General features: G+C 38.4%; 1 protein-coding gene across 1 annotated transcript in view; it reads right to left on the reverse strand.

The window, feature by feature from the left end:
- The window catches only part of LOC104511330 (dedicator of cytokinesis protein 4-like), a gene marked incomplete at its 3' end in the record, with an annotated part of 69429 nt that overhangs the window by 23774 nt on the left and 20290 nt on the right, over positions 1-25365 (reverse strand). Inside the window, exons 10-13 of the mRNA XM_010153900.1 lie at positions 10897-10978; positions 10226-10286; positions 8162-8294; positions 6530-6618 (exon numbers count right to left, since the gene is read on the reverse strand). Coding sequence (XP_010152202.1) covers positions 6530-6618; positions 8162-8294; positions 10226-10286; positions 10897-10978 — 365 coding nt within the window. The remainder of the gene's footprint in view (positions 1-6529; positions 6619-8161; positions 8295-10225; positions 10287-10896; positions 10979-25365) is intronic.

Raw genomic sequence — 25365 nt, forward strand, 5'->3', positions numbered from 1 at the left:
TTACGCACTTTGTTCTGTTCTATCGTCTCTGTCAGGCGTTACCATTCATGCCCTCATTCTTCCTCACTTCCCACCAGCCATTGCTCCACTTCTCTCTCCACTGTGAGCCTACACCTCTTCTTTGTGGCCAACAGCTATTGCTGCTCCCAGCAGGGAATGCACATTTTACTTCCCATCTAACCTTTCTCACACGGATTCACAGGAAGGTCTTGCAACAGCTCTGAGTGGGGTAATGCTGTGAACTGCTGAGGTAGTGTCATGCAAACATACTCACTCTACTTTTTGTATCTAGACAATACTGGAAGTTACACAACTGTTCCTCAAAATACTGCGCTCTATGAATTTATACTGAGCTACCAATTCAATTGCAGCTTTTTTTCATACAAAGCGTGGAAAAACGATGCTCCTCAGTTATATCACTTCATGAGTTCTCTGCAGTTTCTCTACTCCAAGGTGAACAATGACTAACAGGCTTTCCCCTCTGAATCAAGTAAGCCAAAGCTTACTTTTATGAAAAAAGAGATGAAACAACCAAAGTTTATTGTTTTCTATCTGTGTGGATTTTTGTTTTGTTTGTTTGTTTTTGGTTTTGTTTTTTTTTAAATTTCTCAGCAACCATAGAGAAAAGATACTATTAGGCTGCCAAGAGGCTGTTGAATGCAGGTGAACAGGCATGGGAAGACACACACTGCTGTAGAGCACATACCACTGTTATTATACAACTGCCTCCATGGCCATTCTTGTCTCCGAACTTGTCTCTTGTCAAATGAGTTCATACATTGGCCTCATCTACCTGATGCCTCTCTGACCTCTCAGTCTTATATGACCACTGAGATAAACTGAGACCTAGTACCAACTGACATGTATGCTGGGGAAAAAAACCCCACATTTAAGGTAACAATAGCTCCCTGTAACAAAGATGTTTGCTTTATGAAACTTATTTTGCTCTGGTTGAATTAAAATGCTAGAAGGGTAATGGAATTTGCCTTTAAATGAGCAACCTTACTGAACTTCAAAACAGTTAGATCCCACTTTGAGGTTGATTTCTCTTTGAACTGGTGTTGGACATGATAACCTCTTGAGGACCCTTGCAACCTAACTTACTGTATGATTTGATGAATAACTTTCCTCCCTAAGATGACAGTTTGTCCTTCCACATGATGGGATTCTTGGCAAATATCCGTCAACAGTATGAAGTTCGAGTCCTCCATGCTTCTATACAGTTGCCCATTTATTGACCAGCCTCCATTTGTTAGGCAGCACCACTTTGGATGACGCCCTGCCTGCAGATTTTTGCACAGAAAAAAGTCTGAGTTTATTACAGACAGTAAACTATTAATTTGAAAAGCCTACTTGCGCATCTTTCTTTTAAAGAAAGAATTTAACAGTTTGAGGATGACAGACCTAAGATCACCTTTTACAACCTAGATTTGTCTTAAAAACAGCCACTCAATTCAGGGCTTGCCTCCATTATCTTTAGAAATTCATGTTCCTGGCAGCTATCAGATACAATATATAGTAACTTCAGATTTTTTTCTTTTTACAGTCTAAACTGTGTGCAAGAGGATATGACTTATGCAGATTTTTCAAGAGCTATATTTTGACCTCCTAAGCAGCAGCTGAAAAATTAATGCTGCCACCATATTGGGGGGGGGGGGGGGGGGAGGGGGAAGGAAGAAATCATGCGTGAGCCAAGAGTGGCAAGAGAATTCCCACCATTTTGAATGTGTTTCCTCTAAAGCTGAACGCCCTCCCATCAATTACAGCTACTGTGTAATTAACAGTGTTTCCACTGGAGTTGCAATGTAGGTTTGGCATTGCTACCACAGGACACCCCACGCTGCATTCAGTAAACATAAAATTAGGTTACATCACTCTTGTGTAGTTCATCAGAGCATTCCAAGATAATAGCAAAGAAGTCCTTCCCACTACACTTGCTATTTTCATGCAAACCACACAAGAGTCCAAAGCTTGGATTTGGATCCAGACTAACTAAGCTATCCAGTCACTCTTCTCAAAGGAGGGTGGAAAAAGAGGAACTTCTAGTGCATTTTTCATCATTATTTTAATATGATTTTCATAAGATAACTCACTGGGGAGAACACTCACATGTAACACACAAGACCAGGGTTTAAATCTCTCATCTATAGGATATGCTAAGAGGACAGAAATACAGATCACACTTAGAAAAATCATGCGCTTCTTGGCAGGCTTTTGAGCCACTTTTGTTTTCCCCATGGTATAATGAATATTTTCTGATTGTATACAAAGTTGAATAGTTGCTGCAGGGAAGTCTGAGAAGCCAAGCGATTAGCACACTCATCTGGGACATGTGAGACAGACTGAAAAGCCTTTTCCAAATCAGTCTGAACCAAAAAATTTTCTGTCTTTGAAGAATGTCTCAAACATCAGAGTAAATAGTTTCTATGGTAAACTCAGTGAATATTCACATATTCCCTGAAACAGCATGAGCACGAGAGTTAGAGCTATCATCTCCAGCATTTTTTGTCAGCCTAGTGCTCAGGAAGCTAAATCTAGCCCACTGTTATGCAGATGGTGTAAGTGTCCTGGGTACACCCAGCTACCCAACCTGTTCTCAACTTCAAGCAGCAGCAGAAATGAAAGTGACCTTAGCTTTAGGTGCCTGTAGGAAGAACTGCTTAAAGAAGGACTTTAAAGATGCCAGTGGCATTTAAGTAGGGAATACAGTCAAAACCATCACTGTTTAACTGTGTAACTTGCTCACAGTCATAAGTGGGTAATATTTGTGGACAAGAACTCTCTACTCTACTTTCAGAACCCAAAGGAATGCTCAATGACTAGACATTCTTTCCACCATGTGCTGTATTAAAAAAAAAAAAAAAAAATTTCAACTTTTGAAAGTCCAAAGAACTAGAGGTAAAAACCCAAAAAAGGTAGTGTCATAGGCCGGAAAATGAAGTTGTACATGATAAACTCATACTGATAATCAGAAGGAAAAAAAAAAGAAATCCATGACTGCGTAAGTATGTACAGTTGGAGTTGAATTCTCTGAATTTTTTTTTTTTTTAAATATAATCATGTTTAATGACAATCAGATTTGGACTTGTTCTCTTGCACTTTGTCCTAAGATGTACTTCACACCATTTTAAAAATCAACAGGTTCACTCATGGCACATTAATTCCGTGGGCAAATGAAGCAGCTATTATACAATCAATAACAGTTTACAAGGCACTTTGTGCATTAGTGCCTGCTTTATTAAAGAGAAAAGCAGCCCACATCCAACACTATTCGTTTATTGTAGTTGCAAAAAAGGTCCAGAGTATAGTTTCAGAGTCACAGACAAAGAATTAGATCAGCAACTATGACCCACACTGGAAACCCTACAAAGAGATTTTGACATTTGACAGAAGCCCAAGCTGTGATATGAAAGCATGACTTTGGCTAGGCTTCACTACCTAAAATATACTATAAGGGGATAAAGGATGATTTTATGTGGTTTGAACACAGTAACTGTGTTCTGTATCTGTAATATATGTTTCACTGATGTCTGGTCCTACAGATACAGGAAGAGAAATGTGCTGTTTTCCTTGTAAGACTGCTGTAATTAGGTGCGATCTCTATGCAAGAATATTCATTCTTCTTCCATGGATTTTTGCCTTTTAAATCAAAGTGACTGGTTTCTAATTCTAAGAAAAAGCATTATAGAAAAAAAAAATACTACTATTCCAGATACTACTCAAACCTGGTTTGCTTAATAATTAAGAAATCATCTAGATCTAATAGTACTTATTCTACAAATACTACAACCTCAATGTAAGAAATAACAGTGCTACTAAATGCAGTAAATACTGTACAATTTGGCTTTTGCATTAATTGTTTTATCTCCTAAACTAGCAGCAAGGTGTCTTCCAGTAAGCTGATACCTGACACCAGCTACAAAGACTAGTGGTGAAGGAGAATTTGATCCACTACTTGCTACTCCAGTCTTTGTTATGTTGGAAATTCATGCAGGAAAATTCCAGCTCCCACTCCAGCAAATGATGCTAAATTATCCATGAAACTGAGTCCTTCCATTCCAGCATCCACTGAGAAGAGGAAAAGGGATGAACATCTGTACCCTGGTCCTTTCTGGAATCTATTAAAAGTGACAGTCATTTGCCTTTATATGATCTGTTTTAGACACAAGCTGAGCATAAGGTGCAAGCAGATTCTGTACTTAAGCACTGTCATGAGTTGAAGTAGAAAAAGTACTTTCTTGGGGAGTGGGGGTTTGACTGCTAAATACAAACGCTATAGCCTGGCGATATGCGTTCTACGTGCAAGACACTGAAAGTATGGTTTGAGTTCCTTTTCAGTTTTCCCCAGGAAAATGAAAGATTTATTTTCTGAAAAAATATCATGAATTATCTAAACTTTCAGCAGTGGGACATAACATTTTGTGGAAACTAAAGACTTTATGTGTAAATCTTCTGAGCTGAAAGAAACTGCACAGGACAGAATCTCAAGCAGGAATGAGCCTAGAGGATAGATAAGTCTGCAGCATGTTTGCTATTGTTTGTTTACTGTGTTTCCTTTCTTAAGTCATTTTAATGTGATTTGAAAAGGGCAAGTGTGATATAAACCAAAAATTTAAGTTTTCTTGTATTTGGCTCATACTTATAAGGGTTCCTGAAAGAGGGGAAAAAAAAAAAACAAAAAAACCCAGTGTCTCCTACAATGCAAGAAATTATCCTTTTTTGACAACTATAATATGGCAGACAAGGCTAACGAGGCTTCAGACCCAACCATTCAATGCTATCACAGAAAAAGGCAGCAAAGGAAAAATACAATCCAGCGTAACAACAATATTTTCCATGAGGTGTCAGCAGAAGTATCTGAAGGCATTGGTAAAGCCTTGCAAGTGCCTTTTCAGGCTGCTAAGCAGTCACAGAGGAACAAATTTCACATCTGTAATGTAAATAACCTTTCATAGCTTATCTTTTAGTTGCTCGGTACTCACGGTGGCATTACTGCCCACTGTCTCTTCCCCTCTCAGCCTTCACACACACAGCTGGAATTCTGTGTTGCTCTTCTCTCTGCCTCCCTCTTCCTGCCAACACTTTTCAAAATGCAACTAATTTTCAATTTGCTAGCTTTATGTTCCAGCCCCCTGTAACCTGGAAAAAAATTTAGGTCCCCCAGGTCTTTCATGTTGAATATTCACGTAATTAAGAGTGTTCAAATTATCCAATGTCTCCTAGGACAAATGGGTATTTAATGGTGAACTCTTATTTCATGAGAAAAGAATAGGATAAGCAATGTATCACAGAGTAAGCAAGTACTGCATGGGCAGTTAGAAGGACCAAATGCAGGGTGTTCTTCATGGATATGGTTAACATATTTAAGAAGCCCAACATTATACTTACTCAGTAATGTGCTCTTGTATTTTCACTGTACAGTTTTTATATTTATTATCCAATAAGACATATGATATCCTAAATCTTAAATGTACATATATATGTGGCTAGACTCTACATGAGAAAATAATAATATGGTTACTATTAGTAATACTATAGCAATAATGATTAAAGATATAACTTCAGTCTTGATAGGCAACATAAACTTTTATGTGCTGCTTCGTTATCCAATAAAGATTACTGAACATACATTTTCAAGATAATCATTATGCTTGAAATCAAGTTAAAGAGCATGAAATCTACTATATGAAAGGGATTACAATTACAGTACAACCTGAAAAATGAGTTCATGAGCTCTTTCTATTGTCATATTTCAACTAATTAATGCTTCACAGGGTCAAAACAATATTCGAATACAAAGAAAACAGACTCATAAGCTTCCATTTCAGATTTCTTTTCAAGTCTGACTGCATCCCTGGATGAGAGCATTCAGAAAAGCTTAACAAGTTGGTATTAAACAAAACAAAACACACAACAACAAAAAACCAACAATAAAAACAGTGACCCCAACTTCTCTTATGGGTCAAACCATCAGCTCAAAATAACAAACATGAGTTGTATCCCATTTTATGTCACACCTGGATTTATTTTGATAACAGTTACAGTGACATATAGCTGATTACAGCAAACTACTGATAAGCTCCTAAATATCAACTGTGCATCTTGATCAGCTGGCCAATAGGACTGCAGAGCACACTAGTAGCTCCCAATTCATGTTCCTCTGAAGTTCAATTAATATAAAATTTGAATGGCAAGTTTTATATTCCTGATGAAAATGTGATGTGAAAATGTCAAGGAACAGGGATCAATAATTTGATCAGCCCCACACATGAACAGAACCCCACAGCAAACTGTAGCTTCTCAGCACAGAATAAAATTATGTAACTCACTGAAGGAAAATCAGTGGCTCTTTTTTTTTAAAATGTGCACATGACTGGCAATATCATACATTTTCACCTAATACAATTATTCTTCTGTATGTGGAAAAATATTTCTTTCATAGACATCAAGTCCTTCTAAAATAGAGCCACATTGTTTGTAAACTACAAAACCCTGAAGAATGCAAACAGAAATATGGCAACTTACTCACCTGCATTAGAGCCCGTCAAGTTGTAACGTGCATTCAGTTTTTTAATGATATTTTCATGGATCTGATACCAGTCACTCTCTGTGTTGCACCTAGAAAAACGATAACTTTCTTAACTCTAAACCACAAGTTTTTCAGACCGGCTTCACCACCACGTATCTGTAAACAAACCCTTTTTTGTCATGAAACTAGTAACACAACTGGAGCTAATAAAGCCTCATGAAACTGCCTGTGGAAAGGGTGAGAGTGCTCTTACCATTTGAGAAAGGCACCACGGAAATATCTGATTTGTGTGGCAAAGGGTGGGAGAAAGATAAGAGCAATTATGCTCAGGAACTCAGCCGTGACCAAGTCCATCATCTGTATAGATCTATCCTTCAGCGCTAAACCACACAGAAATCTATCTTGTGACACTCAAGAGGAGATACAGGACTCGAAGTCAGTCTTAGCAGACAGAAAAATCTGTGCTGTACACTTCAGTTATTTAAAACCAGATGTGATCTTCAGGAGGTAGTCTGTGACAGAGGAAACACGTTTCAGGATACACTTAGAAAAGAGCTGCTTTTCCATAACAAAAAACTGACCATGTTCTAATGATCACTTTGCAGGGTGTAGACTGGAGTTAGTCTTAGCATCAAATTTGGTTTTGAGAGACATTTCTTCCAGTGTTTCCATTATTTTAAAGCAAACAGGCAAGATTAAAAAAAAAAAACCAAACCACACCACAACCCACACCAAAACATCAATATAAAAGGCAGACAAAACTAACACTTTCTTAACCAATAACCTTATTTGACTTTAACATCCTGGGAGTCTAAATAAGAGCCAGCCCACATGTCCACTGCCACATTCTGCTGCACTGATTCCAGCAGGTATAATTCAGCACAGGGGGGTACAGAGGTGAGGAGAAAGGCTGCCTGAAAGACTTCCATGCCTTCAAGGCTTGAGTGCTAAGCCTGGGAGGAGCAAAACTTCCTCACGTGCATGACAATATGTGTCCCAGGTTTATGTACTTAGACTAGACCACGCCATAAAATGTTTCTTACTATGATGTTAAAGATCAGCAGAAAATTCCATACCTGTGTTGCTAGAACTAGAAATTTGAAGTTTCTTCCAATTCCTATCAGCCAAAATCCACTATTTAATCAACCAATCATTTCAAAATCTATTTTTGAGTTTTCATGTTCCAGCACTAACTGCCTTTTACACTTGTGTTATTGCCATTATATAATTGCTTAATTTCACAGAAAGATAGTCTGCCTTCTTTATTCCGTAGTTATAAAGTACTTCCACTAGCTGCCTAGGCAGCAAAAGACGTTTAAACAAGTCCTAAAAGCACTTCATGTTGCCATAAAAAGAGCTCCAGAAGCTCTTACAAGAATGTGAAAAATGCTGAAACATACACAAAGATCTATAAGGATATAACCTTTATCTTTAAAATTATCCCACTTTATAAACACGTCTGTAGAACTAGCCAAATTCCAAACTGGGACAAAAATAAAAGAAATAAGGTAATCCAATTTTTTGGAACAGAAATAGCTACAGCTATTTATTTGTACTGCATTTAACACCGCTGCTTCTGATGCAAACTGACTCCAAGATATGTCTGAAAAGTAGGGAAAAAGCATTCCTTACATGTATACTTTTAAGACGAGGTCATCTTTTGAATCTCCTGCCAGCAAATCTGCAATACTGAGGACGGCACAGCCAAAGGGCCTCCTATATTGTACGTTGCAGGCATTTTTCTTTTCTCCAGCTCCCATTCGTCCTGCCAAACAAAATACATATTTAATGCATAATCAATGGAACTGCCTCTCTTAAAACCACTGAAGGGAGGCAGAGAGCAATCCAGCTCAGTATGGTGACAGGTCTGAGCAGATGATGCCAATCTGGTCCATCTTCATATGACACTTGTATGAGAAATAGTTCAGGAAGTCCACTACATTCATAGTGATTTTGCAAGGTCTCAGACCAGAAGTACTACTCATCCTCTCATGACCTCTAATCAACAAAACACCTTCTGATACCCAGTGATAGCACACTCATCAGACCAGCAAATTAAATTTAGAGTTCAGACATGACAGTGTTCAACATTTGCTGTCCAATAAGAATTATTGCGCTGTGGTTGTTGCTACCCAAGATTCATATGAGAGCTGTTGTGACTGAGCCATTAGAATTTAGTAATCAAATGCTGCTTCCAAATAGCTAACTGGCTATGACGGGGATAACACTAAGATCAGGTAGAGATGAAATACAGTGAGGAAAGATGATAAAGGGCAGAGGAACAATTTATGATCAGGCAAGAAAGAAAGCAGCCAAGGAAAACAGATTTGAAGCAAAGTATTTTTCCTAGTCTTTTCTATTTGATTTAAATACAATTGATCAATCTTCTCACTCTCTTTCTGGCATTTGAAACTGCCCTCTTCCTAACCATTTTATTCAATTGTGCACTGGCAGCTATGTATCTTTCCCACCAAGTCTTAATTTCTGACAAGAAAAGCCTCTAGTTGCGGTTGCTGCAGGGCAATGCCTCCTCCAAATATTCCTGTGCATCACAGCAGCTAGTAGAGTAATTGTTCATTTTCACAATATGCAGCATATAAATCTTATTTTAACTTTCTAATATTTCAGCGGTTCATTTATAAACTTGATTGAGAATATATATGGAAATTATAGAACAGGAAAAATTCTTCTCCTTATTCTTCTTTAAAGTATTATTTCTTACCAAATATACTCGCATTGCAGCAGTTTACTTTTTCCCAATCCTTGCCAATAAAACCAGAACACAGCAATTTGATATTCTGATGAAACAATAAACCAGCATGAAAATGCAAGGAAAAATTATTCCTCAAAGCTGTAAAAGAGCATTTACTTAGTAACAAGTTTCTGAACTGAGCACAAGTTAAAGCAACTATGTTTCAAACCAAAACACCTTTCAAAAATAGAAGAAATGTTATATTTAGTACTGCACTGATGCAACTACAGAGATGACAATGAAAATAATACATCCAAGAGGTCAGACGCAGACCCAAAGATGTTTATAATGAAAATAATACATCGAAGAGGTCAGACGCAGACCCAAAGATTATTGTTTCACATAAGTACAGCCCAGAGGACAGCTTCTTAAAATAAAATACCTAACACAAACATAGACTTTACTTCTCTTCCGCTTTGCTCCAGAGAACTTGATATCTGCCTATATGGATTAAAATTATTATGAGCCTTCCTCCACTTCCTTCCCTCTCCTCTTTTTTCAAGGGGTCAAAGAGAAGACCAAATTCATCAGATTTGAGCTATATATCCGATATTATATATTAGCTAGGTACATTAAATTTCCAGACAAGTTTTTCTATGAACAAAGGATGCTTGAAATGACTCCCTTTGAGACAAGAATAGACTCCCCAGGAACTCCTCCATCATCTTAAGACAGTTTATACCTGACACTTTCATTTTGCTTTGTGATAGTAACAAAATATCCTGCATCTAAACTCATTTAGCAGTATGCTTGAAAAATAACATAAAACAACGGTGAGAAATCCAAAGCAATTTTTCCATCAAAAACCAGGCATTTTCTTTTCGAAAAATTTATTAAAAGGCCTAGCTAATGTAACAAATCCCAAAGCTGACCCCAAGCAGTTTTCTTTTATTTACTGTCATATGCGTAACAAACAATTTCTACTCCAAGACGATCGTACCCACCTATTCGGATAATGTGCACTGTGATATAGATGTCCTTCCTGAGTTCACTGCTGCCCAAATCCTGTGCAAGATCAGAACCACATTATTTCCAAGTCCTGGTTAAAATGTGACATTTAAAGAGATCTTTACACACTGTTTTTGCTGTCAGTGAAAATGATAAACAAACAGTGACTTCATTTATAAGGCATTAACAAATTATCCCTTTAACACTTCAAATTGGCAGTCATGCACTCAAAACAACTATCCTAAAATATCATGGGCTGTAATGCAGTAAGATCAGTGGGATGACACAAGAGACTCACTGTGTGCCTTGAACAGCAGCGATGCATTTGTGCAATTCACAATATTCTGAAAATACAGAGTGCTGCACAAACAATCTTTTGGGCGTAAAACCAAAAAGGAGGATATTAAGGAAAAAAACTAAGTGGTCCTTGTTGCAGGGAGAAAAATTGGTACATATGTCCATGTGGAATTTGGTGAGCGTCCAACTATTACCAGAAAATGTTCAATGTGGGAATGTAGCAATACACTCCAACTAACCTTTAGAGCTGATGTTCGTAACAATGTAAAATCTTAGGGAGCAGTTCTGAGTCAACCGCAGAATAATAATTTAATTCAACTTCTACTTTCAATACTCGGCACAACAAAGACTGAGAATAGGAATAACTCACCACAAAGAGAGAACAGTGTCTTTCAGGCTTTTCTGGACATTTTGGCAAACCATTTCTATTCAGTCTTAAAAAAAATCTTTCACTGCAAGAAAACAAATATGAACAGTTATGTTGAACAACACCACAGCAAAGTAGATCTCATTTTGAACTTGTTTTCAGATGCTACCTTCCTCAAGATGTAGAAGAATAAATAATGTCTTTCTAAAAGTCTCATCTGTATTACTAAAAAAGGGAGAGACTAGTGAAAGGTAGTGATTTACTTAATCATTTAAAAAAATTACTAAAAAAATCAATACGAAATAGAAGACTGGTTGTCATTTGGAAGAATGATATTGTATATCCTAGTACGCAGAGAAACACAAGCAATAAAATCCATTTATCCTAGAACCAAGATTAGATGTGTAGTATGTTGTTATTGATTCTTGCTAAACAAATGTCAACATGGCCACGCTAGTATTTAACCAATATTAATTTTCACAGATAGGAAGATGATCCTAGGAGACTGTGTTTGGTTTGTGTGGCAGGGTTTTGGTAGAGGTGGAGGGGCTACAGGAGTGGTTCCTGAAAGAATTTGCTAGCAGCTTTCCCAGATGCAAGTCAGACCTGCCATAGCCGAGCCAGTCAGCGCCTCTGCAGATTAACATATTTGAGAGTGGAAAACAAGGAAAATTTGCAGTGGAGAGAGGGCTGGGATGTGAGAGAGACAACCAGGCAGACACCAGGTCAGTGCAGAAAGGCGGGGAGGAGGGGGCTGGAGCAGCGGTTCCCCGGCAGCCCGTGGTGAGAGGGCAGGCTGTGCCCTGCAGCCATGGAGGGTCACAGGGGAGCAGAGACCCCCCTGCAGCCCAGAGAGAGCCCCACCAGAGCTGGCAGCTGCACCTGAAGGAGGCTGTGACTGTGGGAAATCTGTGCTGGAGCAGGCTGCTCCTGGAGGACTTCACCCCACAGAAGGGACACACACTGAAACAGTTCACGAAGAAAACTGCAGCCCATGGGAAAGACTCACACTGGAGAATACCGGAAGACTATCCTGTGGGAGGGAGGCCAGGCTGGAACAGAGACAGAGTGTGAAGATCCTTCCCCCCTGAGGAGTAACAAGCAGCAGAGACAGATGAACTGACCACAACCCCCATTCCCTGTCACCAAGGTGGAGCCACCATCCCTGGAGGTATTTAAGAGACGAGTTGATGCAGTGTTTAGGGACATGCAGTGCCAGGTTGACAATTGGACTCAATGATCTTAAAGGTCCTTTCCAACTAGAACGATTCTAAGATTTTATAATAGGGCCATTATGGATAATCTCTGAGCAAACTTGGCAATTCATGCATGGGAAGTTTACAAAAAAACAAACTTTCCATGCTTTCGATAACTTTCTCCAAGATACAGCCTCGTAGAAAATGTAACAAATTTATTTCTGCAGCGAGAGACGTGCAAGATGGGAAAAGCAAAGATGTCAGAAGTGTTATCTACGTTTCTCTTCACCCCTAGCCCCAGCTGACCAGCCGTTTGAGTCTGGCTGGCCTGTAATGCCCAAATTGGAAACAAAATTTCTGAAGTGCAACTAGGTTTTTCTCAGCTGTATCCACCTCTTCTGCTTATCCTGGTGGCTAAACATGGGTTACGACTGCTCTACAGTGGTACAGCTGGAAAATCACTAGGAATATGTTGGATAAGATCCAACTCAATTGAGAATAATTAAATCTTTATTGCACCATCATTTGCCTCGTAGAAAATCTGGATAGATCATTTGCACTGAAGAGGACCTGAAACAGCCTCTAAGTCCAACTTCCTAACTCAAAGTAGGGTCAGCTATATGAGACATTCTCTCATTTCAATTTATATTCCTCATCTCTCATTATCCCACCATGCACCATTGATGTTTTTGATCCTCTTGTAGGTACAGGCAGGTAACTTCGCTCCCTTCGAAAATGCTTCTTTTCCAGCCTGAACAAGCCCAATTGCCTCAGCCTAACCTCCCAGGGCAGGAGCTCCTGCCCACAAACAACGTGAGGTCTTCTCATGGACTCACTTTAGTTCATAAATATCTTGTACTGGAGGACCCAAAACTGGTGTGGTCTCACCAACATGTGAGCTGGCTACGTTCTTGTTGACGCGGTCCAGGATGCTGTTACAATCAAGCACATTTCCTAAGAGCTATGCCTAGAGAATGCTTCATTTTTTTATGTGCCAGCTATCCAGACTACACCTACAAACACTCAGACCTTTTCATTATGATTATTTGAAAACATCTGTGCAATCCTCAGCTATGCAGCTTTTTTATCAGACAGCATAAATGGCAGAATCTAAAAATAGTAAAGTTGAACTCAAATACCTCAAAGTGCATGAAAATCCTATTTTCTCAGAAACATACATGTTTTATGATAGAGCCAACTTCTGCAGCTTAGGTCTCCATGGAAACTTCAAAACTGTGTTTTAAAGACTGTTTATGTTAGTATATTTTTACAGACAAACAAGTTGGTACTTTGCTGTTGATTTAAAGATGGTTTTCAAACTAATTTTGCCCTCTCATTTAGATTTAGCTCATTTGCAATATTGGAAAATACATTTTTAAAAGTGCAGAGCTTTGTTGAGAGGTCTCACACAAAATTATTGTACATTAAGCAAGAATTACTATTTACATAACCAAAGCAGCTAAACCTTTAGGACCCCATGATGCTGGGCAGCATGCAAAACTGCATAAAAAGAAGAAAGTCTCTGTTCTAGCAGTTACAAAACACCTTCTGTGCACCGAAGCCTGCAGTGCATTTGTACGTGTCAATACAAATTCGGCCAATACAAAGCGATTCTGAATTTCACCACCTTATCTTCAGCCTGTAGAACCATTTGAAAGTAATGCATACGTACACACCACATTTCACTGCATTTTTTGTCTTCAAAGCAACCACTAGACATGCTGATTCAAAGAAAAATACCATTCAACTAGAAATTGTCTTGCTGTGGACAAGCTATCTTCATAGTTTACCCATGAACTGGTAAACATTAAACTAAACTGGGAGCGTATTCTGTATTTACTGAGGCTTACATTCTGCAGAAACAAAGGCGCATCTTTTGAAAGCTTCCTGCTCATTATTTACTATGATATGTAATTTTCAAGTTCTGCTTATACTTGCAGACCATGAGATTATGATTCACAACACAATTAAAAGCCAAGGACTTTTGTCATGCCACAAAGAAATGCACTGATTGCAACAGACATGTAATGGTTATGCAGATCTAATTTCCTCATTTGAATTTGAAATTTTGTTTGACTGAAGCATAGGACCAAGTGGTGATGAAAAAGCAAACTGAAAACAACAAATGAAAAAAAATCTTAATCCTTGTTCAGTGCTTCAATAATTTTTTTTTCTTGAAACATATCACAGCATCAGTTACAGCTCAGATTAAAATGGTTATCTTTGAACATTACAAGGGAGCAACTGCAAGCAGTTAAACTTGTAAGATTATGAGAGAAAAAAATGGCAGTGTTATATCTAAGTACAGAGAGCACGAGCATTTATAGATCATTTCAAATGATTTCTATAGAGACAAACAGGTTAGAAAGTGGTTGAGGAAAGTAAACAGCCTTCCTGAAACAAAATAAGGGCAGAATTGCCAAGATCTGAAAGCTTGGCTTCAAACAGCAGCAGAAACTCCGGAGGGTTAGATCTAGGGCTAGTATCTTATTATACAGTAGTTTCCTGAGCAGTCAGTTGCACATACATACATACAGCAAATACACGCAGTAGTACTCCAAAGCAGAAATACCTTTCCTTTGTATTAAAAAATTTGATTCTAGTTTAGACTGCAATGAATTTTTTATGAGCACCAATCTCGCCACTTAAATATGCCGTACACATTTAAACTCTGCTGTCTTCCCACTGAAAATGAGGAAATAACTAATGCTGGAGAGATTTATTTAAGAAGGTCAACAAGGGATTTTTGTACTGTAACTTCCCGTGTATTAGCGAAGTAACAACGTGTTCCAAATCTGCAGGCTTAACACACACATTTAAAAGAAACACGGCCAAAAACTGTTCTATTTTCATGTGTGAACCCTGTTTCCTTAGTATTAGCAGGAAAATGTTACCAGTCACATGGTACCAGTCTAGACAGATTGCTTGTTCTATTGATTTAGAAAACACACTATCAAGAAAAGAACCAGCCAGATTTATACCACATGGCATATTCTTGCGGTAAAGCTATGTCATCATATAGTCATCATTCTCTGTGTAGCTTCACTTTCAGACATCTCTATAAATGCTCTCTACTGAAATACAGGTTACAGCGATTTCTAAAGCAAATAACGAGAGACAGTAAGAGAATACTGCCACATAATTCACCAGATGAAGTATATCACATTCCAGTACACCGTTAATGGACATTCATTAAGAACCTGAATCTGAATTGACTTCATTTACAGCTAAAGGCTCATTGACTTCATAAAACCAAGATCAGATCCAAAACGTTGCCCTCACAGTGGTGAAATGCACAGAAATGTGGCACAGCATGTCGTAAGTTACTGAAGTAAAGATAATAAAGCCTTTAAAGTACGTTCTTAAGCAGCAAAGAACTGAATGATAAACGTGCCAACATGACTTAACAGTACAAGCTGTTCGAGTTAGTCAGCCCCTGTATTTAATCTCCATTAAGCACTTACAAAAACCATACCCAAATTTCTAACAGTACAAGAAGTAGCAATGAGCAAAGGGGGAGAGAAAAGGAAGAACAAGTACTATAAAAATAAGGTGTCGGCCAATTTCAGATAAAGATCAAAGTATTAATACTAACAAAAATAAATCAAACAAAACAGTATTATGATGTTACATGGGAGCTTATCTTCATGTCTCCACACTGACAACATGGGAGAAGAAGAAAAACATTTTCAAGCATTAACTTTATGCTGTGGAGTCCAATTTCCCTGGGTTAGCTGTACAGTTCACAATGAAAAAAGGACAAGCAGAAACTGAGATGGTAGGAAAGAAAACCAGACATATGTAGCTAAATCAAGCTCCTGCTCCCATCTTCTTCTATCTCCTTATTAACTGAAGACAGCCTTGAGAAATTTGGTTTTTATGAACACACCCTACACTATTTTAGATATTTGCACCTGTATTTTAATTGAAAGGTGGCATCACACATTTCTTGAAAAGAGCTAGGAAGCAGTAATTTTAAATTATTTTTTGTGAGGTACCAGGAGCCAGAGGAAGGCAACAGAGTTTTCAAAGACAGGCAGCATGCTGCAATCTGCCAGCAGGTATTTACAACTAAAAAAACAACAGACACCAGAAGCTGGAGTGCTTCTCTAACAGTGAGCTTAGTCTGCCCCCACAGATAAACATTTTGCTGCACAGCATTATCAGTGCACAGACCTACAGATCCTTTAAGCTGAATTACAGTCTTGATTGTTATCTTAGTCACCGACCGAGGTAAAAGGACGGATACAAGAAGATTTGCTGTATCTTTCTCCAAAGATGGAAATCAAACTTGAAGAGAGTAGGAAGAATTGGTAAAAGTGAAGGGAAACAATAGCATTGAAGAAAATTCCCTCTCCACAAAAAATATCTGGGCTCCTATGTGTTTATCACCATTTGGGGATTCACAAAGAGCAAGTCTGCATATTTTGTGCTGACCCTAACATGCCTTTTGCCAGCAGCCAGTGCAACCTCAACATGTTCTCTGTAAGAGGAACTAAAAAACCACCAGAATACCAGTGGTGTTGAATATATCCCATCATTACCTAAATCTGTCACAAATATGTCATGGCTGGTGCACATACCCGTGTTCTAACACTGCATTTCTGAATGTAACTACTGTAGCTCTATCACATACAAGACAGTTCACCTCTTGCAGTGCTTTCATCACTGCCATTAAAAAATCATTACAATTATAATTTACAACAGAACCACTAAGAGGGTTATTTGTTAATACGTATGAGACCTAATTGATAGAACAGGTTCCTCTTGCTTGGCTTGGTCTGTCTGCTTTACAAAGAGCATCTATCTAGACAAGATCAGATCAAAGATCTATGGCAGCTACCACCTTTACTCCAACCACAGAAAGTAGAGGATATTTGAGAAAGAATCTTTGAAGAGTAGATAGGTAGGTTCATTTATTTCACTGTATATGGGTATCCATGAGAGGAACTGAGCTACATCATGAAATACAAATAATTTCTAACACCCTCACATCTGGGAATAGCACATCTGTACCTGTTGATTTGAGGGCATGTGAAAGGTAGGATTAAAACCAGGCCCTGACCCCCAATAAAATACAAAACCAAACCCTTTCAAAAGCATTTTCTTGCTAGACTACACTTGTTTATTTTTTTAGAAAACTCATTTTTACCATATCTACCTCATTTTACTTATGCACAAATGTAGTTATTTTGCTGCAAAGTCACATGCAGCAGCTCCTGTACAACTGCTGAACAGGGCAGTCTGGCCAGTCAAGCCAATGCAAATGGGCTTGCTGAAATGCCAGCTCCTCAAAAAATACTGGGAACACTACCCTTAAGTAAAATATTATTCTCTTGCAATTCAACAACAATCAGTATGTAAAAGCAGTTTATCAAAAATTACAGCAAATTACACAGCACTGCACAAAGTCAGATTAAATGAATGATTTGTAAAAAGTATTTGTAAAAAAAGATTTGTAAAAAGAAGTATTACTAAAACATTTAGAACCTTTTAAAGCTAGGATGAACCCTTTGGATCACCTGGCAAAGAAGGGTAATGTAAATCTGTAGAAAAGACATTTATTACAGAAACTACCACAAGGCCAAAATATTTGGCAGAAGGATGCAGCTGTGCCAAACATTCCTTTCATACACGTTCTTTCCACTACATAAATCTCATCTGCTTATAGTATTGCTGTTGATGAGTATGGAAAGCTCAGCTACCGAAAAAATTACTTACTTGCAAGGGATAAATGAAATATATTTTTGCTATTGATTATTTTTCAAAGGTTTTTTTTTAAGTTATATATAAGGGAGAAAGAGGACAGACCTATAGAAATCTTTGTCAGATACCAACCCACAGATTTTGAAATTCCTTATTGGTCATGGTAGGTCCTGCGAAGAGTTTATAAATCCAGAACAGTTTTCAGGTCAAAACCAGATACAGAGAAACAAACAAACAAAATCCTCCTCATACCTGTGCTGGTTTGGGCTGGGATAGAGTTAATTTTTTTTCACAGTAGCTAGTTGATAACACTGATGTTTTAGTCATTGCCAAGCAATGTAAACATTAAGCCAAGTACTTTTTCCAGTTTCTGACACTGCACCTATGTTCTTCTTGCAGAGAAATTTGGAGGGGACACAGCCCAGACAGCTACCCAAACTGACCAAAGGGATATTTCATGCCATAATACATCAGGCTCAGCATATACGCTGTGTAGAGCTGGCTGGAGAGAAACACTGTTTGGGGACTGGCTGGGTGTCAGTCAGTGGGTGGTGAGAGGTTGTAACACTTTGTTGCTGTTGTTTTCCTTTCCATTACATATTATCATCATTAGTAGTAGTAGTAGTATCATTATTTTAAATTTTAAACTCTTATCTCAATCCATGAAGTTTTCTTACACCTCTTCCTCCAATTCTCTCCCCTATCCCACTGGGGGAAGGAGGACATGAGCAAACAGCTGTGTGCTGCTTAGTTGCTGACTGGGCTTAAACCACAACACTGTAAGGTGAGTAGCCCAGACAGTCATGGGGTAGCTAAGAGGCTCATGTTCCAGTGTTTGATTATTTATTGTGCTGGTTTTGGTGGCTAAACCACGACTTGTATGTTGAGTACTTTATTGGTTAGGCTGTCAATTACAGCGAGTGTGTATTTTACTCTACTTTCGCAACTGTTTTGCTTTGTAAAACAGTAAATGAAGGTGTAATTAATAAGGCACACTGACTGACCAGGCCACTACTTTAGCATTCTTACCTCTGGTGTGGAGGCACTCCACAGCAGGCAGTTCAAGTCAGTATTCTCATGCAAAACATATTATTCATTTGAGGCACATCTTCACATTTCCAGTCTGACTGGGACCAACAAACAACTTTTTTGCTAATATCCTCTGACAACTCCTATTCCAGAATTTCTCCTCATCTAGGACACAAGCAGAGAAGCCCTGTGACTTTTACTACTTCACTACTCCTGCCAAGAAAAGGCTGACTGACTATATATGTCCTGACTATATTCCTGCACGTAGGAATCTTGCTGCTCACAGTGAATAACTGGAAAAAGTGAGGCATGTTTTCTGAAGGGAAGCTTTTGAAGTTTCTGGAACTTCAGCCTTCTCTTTTGAGCTACATTTTATAACCCTATATTGACTTCCAATTACAATCACACCAAATACATTCTTGCCCACAAGGACAAACTACCAGGTTTCTTAAACATCACCAATAATGAGATAATTAAGCCTGCTTATACATGTATTGTGTGTATATATATCTCAATATAAAAGACAACAATAAAAAAATAAATCAACCACCACATTCAAAAGTGTACACACCAGGTTATGCATCTAGAGAGCTATTTTCATTCCAAATGCAGAAATGACTTAATAAACCAGTGGCATCTCTCCTGCCAAAGTGACCTTTACATTTCCTTCAAGGTGTTTCAACCCTTCTGCCAAAATCAGGACTACCTCCTAAATGAGCAATAAGTAAATAAAAACAGGCTGGTTTTGTTTATCTTGTTTCTGAGGAGGGACAAAACAGAAAAATAAGTGACTAAACCAGAATGGAGGGCTCTTAAAAGAGCCTGCTAGCCAGAAAAACCAAGATGCTTCATCTCTCCTGCACCTATAAGGTAGATATATATATATATATATAGAGATTGATTTTGTGTAATTGCTGTGAGCACAGTTTTAATACTGTGCAAGATGAGATATTACTGCGCCCATTGCACAGGAAACTGAAAATAACACTGAGCTACTCTATGCTGTGATCCAGTAAAAGTGCAGATTATGCTTTTGTGGAAATGATATAAAAGAAAAGTAGCCCTGAGCTAGTTCACTGCATCTAGTTCCCATGGGTTGCTCACCTCCACCAGAAACCCTGGTAGCTCCTTTACCTCAAATCCCTGCCCTGCATAGCAGGCACATTTGCATGGAGAAAGTCAGGATCCAAGACTTCATCAAGACAAAAAGCATCCATGGATAATGTGGAGGTATCTCAGTAATAATTTTCAAAGAACAGTATTAATGAAGTGAAAGTTACACGTTAAAAAATAGTATTTCAAGGAGAAAATGCAGAGTAAACTATCACCAATGACAGATTAAAAATTATAAGGAGCACCTAGATTGCGTGTAACGTATGAAATGGCGTTGTACTGAGCACTTTCATGTATGTACATTTTTTCTTTACAAAAATTCTATGTAGTTGAAAAACTACAACAAAGCCCAGTTCAAACTCTGCCTCCCTAGTCAGAGTTCACTCCTCCCAGAAATTCTGTGTTATTTGGATCAGGTAACTTAGTCTGAGATACAGCTAAAACATATCTTAAAACAACTGACAAAGAACACACACACTTTTTTCCCCAGAATTATATTACTTCTCATAGATAATGGTAGAAACAAACCCCTCTCTTTATTTAGGGTTATTCATTAATAAAGCCTTTGAATACTGGCTCCAGTCCTATTTAACATCTTCATTAACGATATGGATGAAGCACATTATACTATCAACAAGTTTGCTGATGACAAAATGGGAAGAAGTGCTTGATAAACCAAAGGGTTGTGCTGTCATCCAGAGGGACCTCAACAGGCTGGAGAAACAGGCTGACAGGAACCTCCTGAAGTTCAACCAGCCCTATACCTGGGTAGGAACAACTCAGGCACCGGTACATGCTGGGGGCCAACGAGCTGGAGAGCAGCTCAACAGAAAGGACCAAGGGGTCCTGGTGGACACCAAGCTGAGCATGAGCCACCAGTGTGCCCTTGTGGAAGAGGATGACAATGGTATCCTGGGCTGCATTAGACAAATTATTGCCAGCAGGTTGAGGGAGGTGATCCTTCCCTTCTACTCCGTGCTGATTACACCACACCTGGAGTACACTGTCCCATTCTGGGACACCCAGTACAAGAGAGATATGAACACGCTGGAAAGCATCCAATAAGGGTCATGAAGATGATTAAGGGACTGGAAGTAAAGGCTGAGAGAGCTGTGACTGTTCATCCTAGAAGAGGCTCAGAGGGGATCTCATTAATACATATAGATACCTGAAAAGAGTGCGCAAAGAGGATGGAGCCAGGCTCTTTTCAGTGGTGTTCAGTGACAGGACAAGAGGCAATGGACACAAACTGAAGCACATAAGGTTCCCTCTGATAATCAGGAAACAATTTCTTTACTGTGAGGGTGTCTTGAGCACTGGCACAGGTTGCCCAGGGAGGTTGTGGAGTTTCCGTCCTTGGAAGCATTTTAAAGCCATGTAGACACAGTCCTGGGCAACCAGCTCTAGGGGTGTTAGATCAGATGACTTCTGTTTAGAGGCAACAAAGAATTTAAATATTTGAGCTTCCTGCATTTAGAGTGTTGATGTCTGGAGCACTGAACCTAAGTAAACTAGACACTGAAACTTAAGTGTCACCCACTTACATGTTTAAAGTAATACTGAATCTTTGAGCTCTTGCTCAAGAGAGGCCACAGGTATATCTTTGAAGAAAGACACCTTGGGTCCTCCGTAGCCAGCCTTCTCGGTAATGGAAATGTATTATCAGCTTGATCCAAGCCATTCCTTGCTGTTGTTCTGACTGTTAACAGATAACAATAGTCAGTTGTATAAACTTTAGTTAGAGGGATGAATAAAAGTCGAGTTCTTTAAACTGTGCTAGAGCAGAGCAGACCTCAGATTTGAAGATGATGATGGAAGTTGCAAAAAATGCCTTTAAACATTCTCTTACTATACCAAAATCCTTTCAGATTTTCATAGAATAAGGGTGGAAGGGAATTTTCATTTCTTAAAGGTAAAAAAAATAACTTGGCTTTTTGGAAATAAAGCAAAAATTAAATTAAAACACAAAGTAGTACATATTTTGACCAACAAAATATGGATTTCCACTTTTGGCAAGTGACTAAACTGATTTAAAGTAATGGCAGAACGGAAAGAAAAATGGATTAAAAGATTGATAATGTGTATGAATGCCACTAAAAAGGTGAGGTCGAGAGTACAGCAAAGGAAGAGCAATCTTTTTATGCTTTGATATGGTCTGGAGTTTACACAATCACTAAGTATATAATCAAAAGCTCACAAAACAGAAACTGCAGTTTGCTTTCACTGGCCTTGGAGCCAATTCCTCTTTGTGCTGCATAAGAACCTGTGCTCATTTGAGGACAGTATGATGGTTACGAACAAGGTTGTTCAAGGTGACAGGAAAAGGAAGATTAGCATGCCAACTTATCTCTGTTCCTCACACAGATGGGGCCAGAGGCATCAATCATTTGTGATAAGACATTCATATCATATTGACACAGACACAAAGTGTGTATCAATGAAAGAAAATCTTACCACACTCCATCTTTCTGAAGTGCTGCCTTGAAACTGTCCTGTTAATAGCACTGCTATTTGGAAAAAATTCTAACATTAAGAAAATGGTTTAGAAAAGACACCGCTGCACAGGACCTGTGTGTCATGTTGCAGATCTAAGAAAAATAATTTCTACAGCAGTATGTTGGCATAACAAAGGCACAAACTCTACATAAATGTAAAGGTCAGCAAAGCAGCTGGGACATTGGGCATGAGATGATGCAGCATTCTTACACAATCTCATCAATGCCAAGAACAGCAAGAACAGGGTCCACAGTCTGAATCAAACAAATGCAAGCAGCAGGCTTAATACCCTCTATTCCCTCTTCTAATACACTGCCCAGCGCTGTTAGTGTTTTCAAAATTCTCTTTACAAAAACAGGCAAGATCTCTGGAGAGCAATGTGCTACAAAAATAAGTAGTCTTATAGTACCTACCCTGGAAACACAGGTATTTCAGAGGACATTGAAATATTTGATTTTTTTAACACAGTCATCTGCTAAATACTTTGTTTGAGGTTTTGGGGGTTTTTGGTTTGTTTTTTGTAACAGCAGAATATTCTTGTGGCAAGAAATAAAGTTAACAGAGTCTCTGTGAATAATGCACATTGACTGGAAAACAGCTAAGCTGTTACTTTGTCCCTTGCAACTTGTTATACTGATTCTATTAAAAGCTGATAAGTGAGATCTTTCCAGGATCTGGGGGGGAAAAAAAAAAAATCAATATATTTTTGATTTAAGGATTGATGTTCTTAGAGCTCCAGTGTAAATGGGCCTTCTGGCTACACGAAGGTCATCACTGCTGTAACAAACAGCTGTATTGGGTAAAGTATATGAGTACACATGGGGGAAAAGCATGTATTAGCAGTAGATGGCTTTTAGTTCTCCAAAAATCTGCCACTACAAAACTGGTAACTGTGTAGTCTGTTGAAGTACATACTATTAGCTTTGTAAGTGTGATCTAACTGCAGGAGAAGTAGTTAATGTAATTAACTACAGTGCTGGCAAGAGAAGGTATCTGCAAAGCAAACAATCATCACTACACCCTTCAATACCCTAAATGCTGGGAATTCTAAGCATCTTCATGTTCCAACTCAACAGAACAGAAGCTATTGAAAATTTCTTAGGAATAGAACAACCTCAAAAACTTCACTCATCTCAGAAATGACCACATATTACAATAGAACTATAAAGCAGCTAATAAAGACCATGAGAACGTAAGATCATTGCACCCTGCTGAAATGTTGAAAACCTACACTTCCAGTCTTCGTTTGGGTCTCTAACAATATCCTACCTTTTACCCAAAGTTTTAAGGTCAGTTACGTTCTCATACATACATCTCACATTAAGTAAATGGCATCCAGGTGTCTATAACCCCTTTTAACTCTGAAATTGTTTTTGCAATGTGTTTTGTTCTCAGTTAACTCCCAAGGTAAAAATTACATGAGTAAGCTGAGTTACTCCATGTTTTACAAGGATTTTCCCACATTCAAACTATGATCCCGTAACCTCTATCTTACATACACTATTTTATAGTTTACACGACCAGATTGGTTTGAATCAGGTGTTCACTTTGGAAGAAAATCTGATCATCTCCACATTGACTCACAACCCTGAACAGTGTCAGCTAGTGAGCTGGATTTCTTCTGCATAAAACTAAACCAGAACATACGCCCTTGCCACTGAGTCCACACAACCACAGGGCTAGTCCAAAGGAAAACGCTTAAAACGTTTACACACGTTAACATTTGGCTTAGCATGAACTGCAGCTCTACAAACCCACTCCTCCTGGCTGCCACCACTTGCTTAAGTAGACAGCAGCCTTAGACTGCCAAACTGTTCATAACAAATTTAGATGCTATAAAACCACACCATCAAAGCTCAGTACTGAAATGGTAAGTCTTTCTGATTTTGTTTTTCTGAAACATTTGTTGAGTATGCCAGGTTCAAAGAACAGATTTTATAAAATCATTTCTTAAGAACACTAATTAACAACCCTCTGGACTCCCAACAGGTCTAGACAGAGTATGTTTGCGATAATGTAATTTAGAAACAGACTAAGAGGTAGTACAATTTTAAGTAGCTGGTAAAAGCTCAGCAGTGACCAGGACTGAACTGAAAGACAAAAAAGCCTCATGACATGTTATCATGGACCTCTTTAATTTTCCAAATACAGTAACAACACTACTCTACAACTGTGTATGCTAAAAATTTTGCCTGTATATTAGAATTTTAATAGTGTAATTAGTTCTACAAATTAAAGTGTCATCAAGACAGCTTTTTATTTTCTTAAATAACAAAATCACTGAAGAGCACACAAACAGGGGTTGTGACCGTAACAGAAATAAAAAAAAGAGGAATGTAAGGTTAGAAGCTGTAATAGGGCATAAATGGAAGAATGTTACTGGGACAAGCCATATGGCTGTACCACATTAAAGCAGTGCCGTTCACACACTTGCTCTATCCCACTCAGGGGCTGTTACTGTTCTACGAAAGAAAACTGAGAAGCAGAAAAGGAAAGGCAAATGGAGCAAGATGCAAGAACACACCAGGGAAAACGCAAGGAATCATCAGGGGCTGACTTCAGCTGTTTATTGTTAATTTAAGTGATAGCAAAAATTACTCCTAGCAGCTAGTTTAGTTAGAAAATATGGATTTATACATATGCATACACAGTCAAGTGAAATTAGTGTGCACCAATTAAGTAGAAAATGAATGATTTGAAACTGTAGTCTTAATGGATCAAGTGCATAAGCATGTCATCACTCAGATTTAAATACTTAACTATCAAGAGCAAACTTCCACCTTTTTTTTTCTTCTATACAGGAAGTAGAATATTCAGGTCCTCTAAAAAGCCTTTTGAAGTGTGAAGACACATATCAGACAATTATATCAATACAGAAACAGTCTGCAAAATAGTATTTATTACTGTTTATTAACAACAATAATAAAGTCAT

Source organism: Eurypyga helias, unplaced genomic scaffold, assembly GCF_000690775.1.
Source record: "Eurypyga helias isolate BGI_N326 unplaced genomic scaffold, ASM69077v1 scaffold8036, whole genome shotgun sequence".
Lineage (NCBI taxonomy): Eukaryota > Metazoa > Chordata > Aves > Eurypygiformes > Eurypygidae > Eurypyga > Eurypyga helias.